Source organism: Ixodes scapularis, unplaced genomic scaffold, assembly GCF_016920785.2.
Source record: "Ixodes scapularis isolate PalLabHiFi unplaced genomic scaffold, ASM1692078v2 PGA_scaffold8__174_contigs__length_109621045, whole genome shotgun sequence".
Classification (NCBI taxonomy): Eukaryota; Metazoa; Arthropoda; class Arachnida; order Ixodida; family Ixodidae; genus Ixodes; species Ixodes scapularis.
The window spans coordinates 91,768,986-91,782,023 of NW_024609883.1; the positions used below are offsets into that span (position 1 = coordinate 91,768,986).

The 13,038-nt window shown below is 48.0% G+C and overlaps 1 protein-coding gene across 1 annotated transcript in view; it reads left to right on the top strand.

Annotated features, from left to right (window-relative positions):
* Positions 1-209: 209 nt before the first annotated feature.
* LOC115312792 overlaps positions 210-13,038 on the top strand; it is a 36,403-nt gene continuing 23,574 nt past the window's right edge. The window contains exons 1-2 of the mRNA XM_040223236.1: positions 210-261; positions 11,925-12,016. Of these exons, the coding sequence (XP_040079170.1) occupies positions 210-261; positions 11,925-12,016 (144 nt within the window). The remainder of the gene's footprint in view (positions 262-11,924; positions 12,017-13,038) is intronic.

Consider the following 13,038-nt stretch of genomic DNA (forward strand, 5'->3'; position numbering starts at 1 on the left):
GATTAAGTATACGCATACACACTGATTTCCGCAAAATATACATACATCCGTGATACAACGCACTAATTAAGCGACTTTAGGCAATTTGCGAAACATCTGTTGAGTTTAAAGGCTATATTTATATGATTGTTCCGAAAAAAAGGTGTTCGGCTTAGAGGCTATTTTTATGTGATGAATACTTTTTCAGTGGGACGTTGCCATCGCACAAAATGCAGCTCGTAGTTTTCGCCGTGGCGCTTATTCTACCATCTTTTCTAAGCGGTAAGTTTAATTTTGAAAAAGAGAAACCGAACAAATACAAAAAAGTATGCAGGCTAGCTGTTTGGGAAACACTATAATCTCAATCCTGAGAGACAGATAAGACAAGAATTTTGGTCATCTTTTCCGTTATTTTATTTTTTCGTGTGTTTGGGTTTATACAGCTAAATATATTTTCTTTTGTATTTTTGTCTGGATGTATTTTGTTAGTTTTATTCCTATACAATTGTCCCTCTTGTTCACCTTCTCCAGGAATTTTTTTTCGAGATTCTTGTCCAGCTCGCTTGCACCTCTGCATTTAATTGCATTATAATTATAACAATTTTGAAAAAAAAATTTTGAGTGGTGCCATGGCTTTGTTTTAAACCGCATCAATCTTTTCGAGCGACGCTTTAAAAGGTCATGTGTCTGACGAGGTCGTTACAAATATTGTTAATATTTTTATAAAATAAAACACGTCAGAGTAGCAAAAACATTCAACAGTCTCACGCAGGCTACACTGTGAAACTTATAATCTTTCGTCTAATTTATTAGTTCGAGAAAGTACATTACCTTGAGGCCACAGAAAGACGGTTGCGACTCTCCAGGATATTGCTCTATTGGAATCTGGACCAAAAATAAACAAAGTTATTTTAAAAAATAAGATAATGACCGGTGTTGCAAATAATAAATGGAATCTAAGTTTTATTTAGACAACCGGCAAGTAGCGCGGCTGTCGGGGGGCTTTCGCACTAGGCAACGGCATTCCTAACGAGATGACAACCGCCCTTCTCCGCCCCCTGCCTGGTAACACTATTCAGCAAGCTTAGACAAAAGGAACGTTCAACAGAGAGAGGAAACTCGGATGACTCGGACAAGGAAAACATCATAAATGCAGATCCACAATAAAAGAACGATGAATAAAAGGGCGAAATCAAGGAAATGAAAACCAGAGTCACCCAAAGCGACAAAACAACACGCATTCATACCTTTCAACCAGCAAAACACGGCAGAGAAAGTTTCTAATGCAGCAATTTGCTCCTGCAAAACACTTTGTGCTTCATACTATCACTCACTCATTCACTCTACACTCTGTGATCGCACAACAATTATGGGCTGCCTTGGCAAAATGTTGATCCGGATCCGCGGATATTTGCATCCGATCAGCATCCGCAGCCTCTGGCACCCGTATCTGATTCGTAATCCGCCAAATCTTTTTCAATGTTATCCGCATCCACCAGTTAGTTGACTGCAGAATTCCGCGGATGACTCGCGGGTAAGTCATCCGCGGAATTCTGCAGTCAACTAACTGGTGGATGCGGATAACATTGAAAAAGATTTGGCGGATTACGAATCAGATACGGGTGCCAGAGGCTGCGGATGCTGATCGGATGCAAATATCCGCGGATCCGGATCAACATTTTGCCAATCACGGAACAACGAGCACGAAATAATAACATCAGCACACTCAAAGTACACCATTCGCCCATGAAATAAACTGAACCAATTTTTTTTCCAAGTTCGCAAAGAAACGTTTAAATAAAATAGCACCACCGCAAAAAAAAACAAAAAAACTCTAACCAGTTATTCTTTAAATGCCCAAACATTATTAAATTATATGTCTCTTTAGTGCTTGCACAGACGTACTCATCCCTATAGTGGCAATTATATCAGGTTGGTTCTTAAAGGCCCGTTCACACTCTTGCAACCGAGAACGACCGAGAGAGACTTGTTAAAACATCTTAAAATTTCTTAGGACGAGAGAACACACTGGCATGCTGGCGCCATCTATGCGGTGACCCTGGAACTACGTTCCACAAGAGCGAAGGTTTTGTGGGATTTCGGAGGTCAACTGTGCATAATGCCTTAAGAAAGGCTCGTTTATAGCGTTAACAAAAGTTTTTCGAGCCAAGAAAGAAAGGATAATGCGCGGGAGAAATATAAAATATGCCGGACCGGCCAAGTTTACATTGCTACCCAATAGATGGCGCCAGTGTGTCCTCTCGTTGTAAGAGGTTTTAAGGAATCTAGTTTTAAGAGGTCGCAAGGAGTGTGAACGGGCCTTTAGAAGCTTGGGTTTTTAATATTTTATAGGTGTTCGCACGGATTCCAGTTTGATCATCCGCATCCGATCTGCATCCGCAGACTTCGTAACCGCTTCCGAACCGCATCCACAAAATTCGAAACCACATCTGACCCGCAATTTGCACTTTCATCTTACATCATGAAATTAAGAAATCCAGAAGGAAGGAGGCTGCTTCTACTTCCTTGTGGCTTGTACGTTAATGGTTCTCTTTGCCTCCAGAACATTTTTCGCTCATTCCTAGCCAAAACAAGAACACGCTTTGCCGGGACGACTGATGTCCCTGCATTCGTATTTTTTTTAGGGAGAACACTTTTGTCGAGATGCAACGCTCTAAAGCCATCTTAGGTGAGACCAGGTCTTGGCGTCAAAAACAATTTTCCCTGCAATTGGTACCTTTTTTTCTAATGCAGCAATTTGCTCCTGCAAAACACTTTGTCCTTCATACTATCACTCACTCATTCACTCTACACTCTGTGATCGCACAACAATTATGGGCTGCCTTGGCAAAATGTTGATCCGGATCCGCGGATATTTGCATCCGATCAGCATCCGCAGCCTCTGGCACCCGTATCTGATTCGTAATCCGCCAAATCTTTTTCAATGTTATCCGCATCCACCAGTTAGTTGACTGCAGAATTCCGCGGATGACTCGCGGGTAATCAGCTTATACGCAGAACTCTAATAATCTAATTTCTGTATGCCATTTTTACTGTATATTTCTTTAGCTTATCTCCAGTGTCAAAATAGTATGCACGAGTTTTCCCCAGATACTTCACAAAGAAGCGATGACACTTATCGACATCATCAGATATTTTATACAGATGTACCAATTTGCAGATCTTCTCTTTAAAATGTTTGTTTTGATCCCCTAGAGTGAATGTTAACTTGTGTTACAAAGAATTCTTGACAAGAACGTTGACATTTCCTTCAAAATACCGTCTTATATATCACAGTTAACGTGGAGGCAAATGATATAAGAACATAGTAACGTTTTTTCGAACGCGCGCTTGAGTCAGTCGAGCGGCACTCTGGTGATAATTGCTATTTTACTTAAAATACTCGGAAAGATATACAAGGGGGGATCAACAAGTTTTGCATCCTAGGCTGTAACATTTTCTAATCAGTGATAAATTTGATATGTTACATTTAAATTAAACATTGCAAAATCTTTTTTTCCAGAAGCACATAACCTTTCAGTAAAGTCCCCCAGTTGCGGGTACTCTACTGAAACGTTGTTTCTATAGAATTTCGCTTTCTGTATACGAAAGAGTACAATCGCGATACATTGCAATACGAACAACGGAGCGCATGGCTTTCTGTACATGCTTCTGAGCCTGGCCACAGCCTAGGGAAGGTTGCGCATGCGCAGTAAGGCCAGAGATACGAGTATTCGAGTCCAACTATGATATTCCTTGACTATCGCCCGGTGTTCAACCTCTTCGTCACGGCACGCCGCGGCGCCGTGATTAGTTTTATCCATTCTCCAGCGGTACGTATTTTTTTATTTATTAGCAATGCTTCTGTGAGGGCGTATGACGTGAGCATTTTTGTCAGATTAAGTAAACGCATGCACGATACTTGCCGCAAAATATGCATAGATCGGTGGTACAAAGCACTATTAAGCGACCCTAACACTTTGCAAAAAAAGCTGTTGAGTGTAGAGGCTATATTAAGGCCAAAGCCTTACTTGACCCACTGAGCGAAAAAGCGACGTATATATAGCCATAAAAATACGATTGAGCGGCACGTGCAGCTCAGTTGTATGCTCAAAGACGATGCTGTCCTTGTCGTCGTCGTTGATGTCCTCCTGTCGTGCTAAACCTCTAGGACGACCTTAATTGTCCTATTACGCTAAAACGCGGCATCGTTATGACCGAGAGATGGCCATAAAACAACGTCATCAATCACATGCCGCTCACGCTCACGCTGACGCTCAAGTGCGGGAGCGTGATGTCACGGGCGGAGTGCCACGCGCAAAAGGTCCGTGGTCGTTGTGTGCTTCGTGCGATGGACTGTAAGGCGACTGAGTCTACATCTACGGTTTAGACATCGGCAGCAGCCTCTACATCTACGGCGGCTTCCGCAGGCAAACGTGGCCGGCCACGGAAATAAGCCACAGCCTCCTTAAGTATCCTCCTCCAGGCGTCGTTCTCGACGTCGTCCTTTAGGTATCACTCTTGACGTCGCACTAGACATTGTCCTTAAGGTCGTCTTAGAAATCGTCCTAGACGTCTTCCTTGACGTCACCCTATACGTCGTCCTAGTCGTCGTCCTTGAGTTCGTCCGTGAGTTCGTCCTCGATGTTGTCCTAGAGGTCGTCCTAAACTTTAATACCATGAAGAAACATTACTCGAAAACATTTCTGCCGCAGGACTATAATGCTTTCGTCTTCCTACACTTAAGCAGTCTTAAGTGTACTCGTGTACTATTTTTTCTTTGGCATGTGCCATGTAGAATAGGAAGGCTATATCGTAGTAAGCCAACAAGCAAGGCCATGTAAACAAGAACTCCAAAACTGGAGCGGCCGTTGACACCAATGGCGCACTACATCGGTAACCTCGTCGTCGGACGAAAATCGTGTTCCCTTCAGATGTTTTTTCATCTTAAAGAAGTCAGAAGTCTGATGGCGCTAGGTCCTGGCTGTAAAGTTGGTGATGCGAAACAAACAAAAAGCCGCACCCTTGCGGCTTTTTGTCTGAGCTCATGCATCATTTTTTTAGTACTTTGTACTTGGTGATGTTATATAAACTTTGATTTGATTTGATTTAATCTTGGAACTGCAGCTCCTCCAGCGCGGCGTTGGTTTCGTCAACAGCCGTTCTCATTCTTCTAAGACGGCGTGAAGAGACTAGTTCACCGATAATGGAAGGGAATAGCCACTGGTTGAGTTCATTGTGTGGGGGGCCGCGAGGCCCTGCCACGTTATTTAAAGTGAGGACATAGAACGAGACAAGCGAACGACGTGTCTGCCTGTGATGGCGGCTTCAGAGCATTCTCTTGCACGCGCTCTCCGAGGCGCGTCTTCTCTTGCACGCGCTCTCCGAGGCGCGTGCGCGTGCTGCGCCTCAAGCCATCTCTTTTATTTTCATGAGAAGAATGGATCTGTGGGTGCGTTGCACCCTACAGATATGCCCCCCCTTAGCGAGGAGCCCCAACGAGCGATTAAAGAAAACGAAAAGAGCAACGACAACACACATTTAGGGCGCTAGCTCTGGCCATGAGTTTGTCCAATGAACTTGAGCAGACTTCCTGCGAGACTTCGGACTTTCCTCGCGCGTCTCACATGTGATGAGGTTCACGGGTGCGTGCTCGAGATGGGCTGGCTTTAGACGCTCGAGAGCGATGGTGTCTCGTCGTCCATTGATCTGTACAACGAAGCCACTTGGCTTCTTTTCCAGAACCGGGAACGGTCCCATATAGTGTGGTTGGAGCGGTTTCCGTCTGGCTGTTTGGCGCACGAACACATGCGTTGCACTGTACAAGTCCTGAGAGACGTAAGGAGTCTTGGCAGATACCGCGCGCGTAGGAACTGGTCGTAGGTCTGCAAAAACCTCCTTCAGCTTTGTGGCGTAGTCTTCTGGCCTCGTGTTTGGAGACGGGTCGACCTCGAAAAAGTCCGATGGTAATCGGAGGGTCGTCCCATAGACGAGTTCAGAGGTTGCACAGCCGAGGTCCTGCTTCAACGCCGTTCGAACTCCGAGTAAGACGAGTGGAAGCTGTTGTACCCATTCCTTGGAGTTCGCGTGGGCCATGAGCGCGGACTTGAGGTGTCGGTGGAAACGTTCCACCAGGCCGTTAGACTGCGGATGGTATGCAGTTGTCCGAGATCTCGTCATGCCTAGGATTCGGGACAACTCGGTGAACAAGTTGGATTCGAATTGACGCCCTCTGTCGGTGACGATTTCAGGTGGGCATCCGAAGCGCGCCACCCAGGACGAGACGAATGCCTCGGCGACGGTGGCTGCAGTCATGTCGGGCAATGGTGTAGCTTCCGGCCACCTTGTGAAGCGGTCGATACAAGTTAGGATGTATCGTTGCCCTTGAGATGTCGGAAGGGGCCCGACCAGGTCGATGTGGACCTTGTCGAAACGGGCATCTGGTGGCAGGAAGCTCGTGGATGAAGGCACGGAATGACGGTGAACCTTGGCTCGTTGACATGCCAAGCAGGTCCGCACCCAGTCAAGCACGTCGGACTTCAGCCGAGGCCAAACGTAGCGATTGGCCACTAGCTTCTGTGTTGCCTTCACGCCGGGATGCGACAACGAATGAATGGCATCAAAAAGCGGCCTTCGTAGCGCCATCGGAACGAATGGGCGATGCGTTCCTGTGGACGTGTCGCAGACGATGGTGATGCCTCCTGGGAACTCAACATCCTCCAGCTGGAGAGAGTTGTTTGATGTGCGGAGCTGCTGTAGCTCCTCGTCGGATGCCTGATGACGAGCCAGCAACGTGATGTCGAGTTGCGGAGCAGGCGAAGGTACGGCGTCAATTCGGCTCAGTACATCAGCGGGGACGTTTGATTTCCCTTTGATATGCCGGATGTCCGTCGTAAACTCCGACAAGAAGGCCAGCTGGCGGATCTCTCGAGGGGTATAGACAGAGCTTGAGTTGCGGATGGCGTAGGTGAGTGGTTTATGGTCCGTCCAGATGACGAAGGGACGCCCTTCGACAAAGTGTCGAAAGTGCCGGACGGCCAAGTACGCTGCGAGCAGTTCTCTTCCAAAGACGCTGTAGCGGGTCTGGGCGGGCTTTAACTTCTTGGAAAAGAAAGCTAGGGGCTGCCATTCACCGTCCACCTGTTGTTGTAGGACCGCCCCAACAGCCGTTGCTGAAGCATCTGTCATGATCGAGGTTCTGGCATCGTGTTGTGGATGTCGCAGAAGTACAGCGTCTGCAAGTACAGTCTTTACTTCGCAGAAGGCTTGCTCCGCGTCTTCACTCCAAGGCAGGTTGGTAGTGGCACGTGCAGTCTTTGCTAGTAGAAAATCAAGAGGCTGGAGTAGCCTCGCGCAGTTCGGAATGAACCGGCGGTAAAAATTTACCAGGCCGAGGAACTGGCGAAGCTTTGTGATCGAGCTAGGTCTTGGAAAGTCCCTGATCACTTGCACTTTCGACGGCAAAGGTCTGATGCCGTGTCGTTCCAGTCGATGTCCCAGAAACTCGAGTTCTGATCTCCCAAACTCACTTTTTGCGGCGTTGATGATGATGCCGTGGTCTGAGAGTCTTTGGAAAAGAAGACGGAGGTGGTTGGTGTGCTCCTCCTTTGTCGAGCTAGCGACCAACAAGTCGTCAACGTAGGCAAATACGAAGGGAAGCCCGCGCGTGACAGCGTCGATGAATCTCTGGAATGTTTGAGCCGCATTACTGAGGCCAATGGGCATGCGGAGAAACTCAAACAGACCAAACGGAGTTGTAATAGCTGTCTTTGGGATGTCTTCGTCAGCGACGGGGATCTGGTGGTACGCGCGGGTAAGGTCAACCTTCGAAAAAATGGTCGTGCCTTGGAGGTTGACAGTGAAGTCCTGAATGTTTGGGAGGGGGTATCTATCGGGCACTGTGCTCTTGTTCAGTGCGCGATAGTCGCCACACGGTCTCCAATCTCCGTTCTTCTTGGACACCATGTGTAGGGGAGACGCCCAGCTGCTTGACGAAGGTCGGATAATTCCAAGCTCGAGCATGTGCTCAAATTCTTCGCGAGCGATGCGGAGTTTCTCTGGAGCCAGACGACGGGGTCGGAAGTGAACCGGTGCGCCCGTTGTTTCGATGTGATGGTGGACATCGTGCGAAACCGGTCTGGTCCAGTCAGGAGCTCGCGTGAGGCTTGGAAAATCCTGGAGAGGAGGTCGGAATGGCCCGTCGATGTTAGAGCAGACTGACGCGAATCCTGCGGTGTCATTTGTTGAGACGCCTTGCACGGAGAGTCGCGTTGTGGAGTCGAGCAGACGTCTCTCCTTGACGTCTACAAGGAGGCTGTGGTGTTGTAGGAAGTCAGCGCCGATGATCGCGTTGCCTACGTCTGCGACCAAGAATACCCATCGGTAGACTCGTCTGAGGCCAAGATTTATGGTGATGGACCGTTCCTTGTAGACGGGGATCGACGAGTTGTTCACAGCCCGAAGGTAGTAGATGGGCGTCTGTGATCGATCCGCGCGTTTTGCAGGAACAGCGCTTACCTCGGCCCCGGTATCGACGAGATAACGGGTTCCCGTAGTCCTGTCGGCGATGTAAAATAGGCGACTTCCTGGTAGGTTCTGACTACTCGTTGCCTCTATCGGTTTGCTCCAGGAGCAGGGACGAAGGCAGTGCCGGGCGTCGGAGCCAAAGCGACGATGGTATACGCAGACGTCCGCTGAACTTGCGGAGTGGGAACGGTCAGCATTTCTGCAACGAGATGTTGAACGTCCACGTTGTTGTTGAGTGCGTGGACGATCTCGCTGGTGAGTTGCCGCGGTAACACTGTCTTCCAACCGCTGGCAAAGCCGCTCGAGGTTGCCGTCAAACGATGGAGTGCCTGGCGGGGCAGGCATAGCTTCACTTCCGTCTTCTGCCGCCGATGTAATGCTGGCGACGGGTGGAGTGGCAACTTCAATAACGGCGTCTGCCAGGGCCGCGAGGCCTGTGAGGTCGAGAGTCGTAGCGGTGGCCAACACCATCTGGACGTTGGTTGGGAGGCGCTGAATAAATAGCTCCCGCAGCAGAGCGTCGCCGATCGTGTTGGCGCGATCTCCAAGGAGCTGAGTCATCCGCCTTAGCAGCTGAGACGGACGTCGATCGCCGAGTTCTTCCGCCGAAAGAAGTTCTTGAAGGCGGGAGCGATCTGATGCCTCGGTTCTCTGCAGGAGAGCCGCCTTCAGCTGGTCGTAGGAAGCTGTGGCCGACGGTTGCGCAAGGATGTCGTATACTTCGTTGGCTGCTGCCAGCGACAGCGCCGAGACGACATGGTGATACTTGCTCTCCTGGCTCGTCACACCGCTGAGATGAAACTGGGACTCAGCCTGCAGGAACCAGACCCTCGGGTTTCTGTCATAGTACGGCGGAAGTCGGACTGCAACCGATGAGATGGAAACCGGGGGTCCGGCCGCTGCTCTTTGGGGTTCGCCGTTGTCCATGGTCCTCGACCGGGTCACCAAATATGTGGGGGGCCGCGAGGCCCTGCCACGTTATTTAAAGTGAGGACATAGAACGAGACAAGCGAACGACGTGTCTGCCTGTGATGGCGGCTTCAGAGCATTCTCTTGCACGCGCTCTCCGAGGCGCGTCTTCTCTTGCACGCGCTCTCCGAGGCGTGTGCGCGTGCTGCGCCTCAAGCCATCTCTTTTATTTTCATGAGAAGAATGGATCTGTGGGTGCGTTGCACCCTACAATTGAAAAGTTGTCCGCTCCCTGGAAAAGATGAGATTCCAAACTTTCATTTGAGTTTAACATCACTCAATTCCATCGCATAATGAAAAAGTGACAGCCTTGGAGGAAAAACTTATGAAACACCCCTCCTAGATTAAAGGGAAACTCTGGTCAAACGCCCCAGGTTATTGAGAGTGTGTTGAAAGTGTTTGAGGAAAGCTCAAATGACTCAAAGTTCACTCACAAACACCCAGCTGGCCAGTTTCTGCAGTATCTAGACTTTAGACCGCAGATCACGGTAAACCACGTGTGTTAGAGCTACCTTCCACGCTCCAAAAAGGAAGTCCAGGCCTATTATTAGGAACATTCCAAATTAGTAAAAAGGGGTATTACTTCGTCTTGTTTCTAGGCGGCACTTCAAAAGTCATGCCACCATGTTATGCTTAACAGCTTCAATCTGCAGGTTAATCGACTTAGAGGGGCCGGTTATTCAACTCAACTTTTGCTTGGAGTTGCCGAAACGCTGCTGAAAAAGATGAAGGGAAAGTGCCAGGGTATATGAAAGAAAAAAAAAAACGCCTCAGCTCATTCCCTACTTGCACTAAATTTCTTATAACTTGAAAAAAGGTGGAACAAAGATTTGGTGTGCCGCTTGTTTGCGGCGCCATTTAAGTTTGCCCAATTATGCCTGCTGATCTAAGAAAAAATAAATGACGCGCGCTCAATCATGCTAAAAGATTTGGGGAAAGTAACGTGGGCGTGGTGTGCAGAATACCACTGACATACGGTAGGCTGTACATCGGCAAGACAGGACGATGCGTAAATGAGAGGATACGCAGGCATGACCTATCTGCGTTCAACAACAGAAGGACACCTGCCTCTTCATTGCAGAGATTGCCATTGCAAGCCCAACTTCCCATTTACCACGATCGTGGGGAGGGCCCGTGAAAGAGTCGCGAGCGTGGTGCTGTAGAAGCGCTTGTTATAAAGAAAGAAGGCACTGAAGGTTGAGTCAGCCAGCTGTCGATTTTTCTGCATAAAAAAGAGAGTGATTTCATTGACGCGTAGTGATGAGTGACGTCACTGGATAATTCAGTGTCTTTTTTTTTATCCGAGGTTGTTTGCTTTAGCTGTTTTTCAAATAAATGTTCATTGAGTAAGCGCTCGGTCCTGTTCGCCGCTTTTAATTTTATAAGTCATGAACCAAATCGCCCGCTTCGACACTTCAGTTTATTTCTTGTGCGTACTGCTACATCTTTCGCCGTGTTTCCTGCTGCGTTTTCAGCCGTCCCAGCGTACAATTTTTGTTTGTTACGTTGTATTTTAGCGGTCGTTGTTTGTAATTATACTAACAAACAAAAAATATTTGTGCGCGGTCGCGGCATTCACTGGCGGTCATAGTTCAGTCCGTTTCTGCTCAGCGCCAGCTTACGATTAGCTTCCACAAAGCTCCTGCAACGAGCATTCCACATTACCAAAATTATAGCTCTTAAAACTACAATACGTTCATCATGGTAAACTTGCTTTTCGGCCGGCTAGTTAATGAATAGGTATTCATATTTGCTACAGATGTTTTATATCTGCAAGGCAAAGCTGTAAAAGAGTTGCAGGTCTTACCTGACTGATCGAAACTACTCTTGCGATTACTAGGCCAGTTGTACGTTTTGCGGTGCCTCAATACGAACTTTGCGCCACACGATAACCATGCAGCTAATCACATGGCTTGCCATCATGCTCTAGACGGTAGTTTTGGTTTCGCCGCCACGAAACAAAACATTTGAGACAGAATAGCTAGAAACCTGCACCTACACAAAGCATAAAAAAACGAACATTTTGAAATGTAGGCACACTCTTTCACTAAAATTCGTTGTAACCCTAAAATCCAAGAAATGTACCTGAGTTACCCGTGAACAACGGGAGTTCGCTTTTAGAAACAACTACAAAGTGCACACATTAGCGAAGGCTTAATATAAAATAGTATAGCATTATTGGTGATCGAAGCAGGAAAACGGTTGTAAGTAATCAATGTTTATACATTCTAATAAAAAATAAGACAATGGTTTTGTTAATGTATTCAATCAAAATAGACACGATAATAAGATGAGCCTCTTGTACCTGGGATGTGAACTGGGAAGCTGAAAGGAACAGTAAAATAAAAAAGAAAACAATGTTAAATAAAATCGTTTGCGTTTTTACCATAAAATGAGCTGTTGACATAATTCTGCGAACAAGTGTCTTCATTCACAATCTTTTATTTCAGGGGAAACCTTCTCTCGTACCACCGAAATGTCTGACGAATGCGGGATCTATATTTTAGAAGGCGGAGACCGTGAATGCTATAAGCACGAATCTGTGAGTCTTTGAAGGCGTAGAAAACAATTAAATACAAAGTAGATATGATCATCAAAAGTGACTTCCTTACTTTTATAAATAAAAAGCTGATTGTCTTCGTTTCCTTTTGAGGAGGAAGAAGACGAGGCATGGAAGTAAGACGTTTTGACGTCGAGCTCCGTTACCCGTTGTTTTTCACCATAAAAGCAGAGATCAACGTACCAAACTTTGGTACCAGAAAACGCCGCAAGGTAAGAGGTCAACGCAGAGACCGCTACCACCGTGGTCACCCCCGAATCCCGGGAGACAGGTCACTTTGTGCGGCTCCGCTGCGGCGGCCGCGCTAAGCCTAACGGCGACTTCGGCAAGCCGGCTCATTAGGATCGGGGCTGATCCTTGGGACGGCAACCAGAGACCGATGAACATGGAAGCAGGTTCCAGTTCAACCCCGCCGCAATGCGGCGACCAACGAAACACTACCAAGGAGGAGACGCCCCATGGTGCCGTGGACCTTCCAGCACTCGGCCGCAAAGCCGATGACACGAGCCATCCCTACAGCCACGGTGGAGAGCTTGTAGAAGCTTCGGACCTTGCCAGTGACGCAGGCTCCCGCAGCAGCTCAGTGGACCGAAGGCAAGTCACGCTTTCATCAGTTAAACCGTCCGAAACCGGAGCGGGACTAATCAGCGCCCCTATAAACGGGATGGAAGGCATTATGGCTGACATCGCTCAAGGGAGCCCCTTTTTTAATGGCGGCCACACCGAAGTTATGGAAAATTCCCCATCGTCCAGGGAATTCGAAATGACGACAGACGACGGCTGGACACTGGTGGGTAGGAGGAAACGAAAAAAGCTTGCCCCCCCTGGCGGCACCGCGAGCAAGCCCTCGAGGAGACTTACGCAGAACGTGACAACACAGTGTCGAACGTTTATCTTGAGACCTCAGCAACGTGTCCACGTTGCCGAAATAGCACCTCAGAAGATCCTGGAAGCTGTACACAAGGCAGTGGACAGCGGCGGATTTCCACTGGACCTTCGAATTC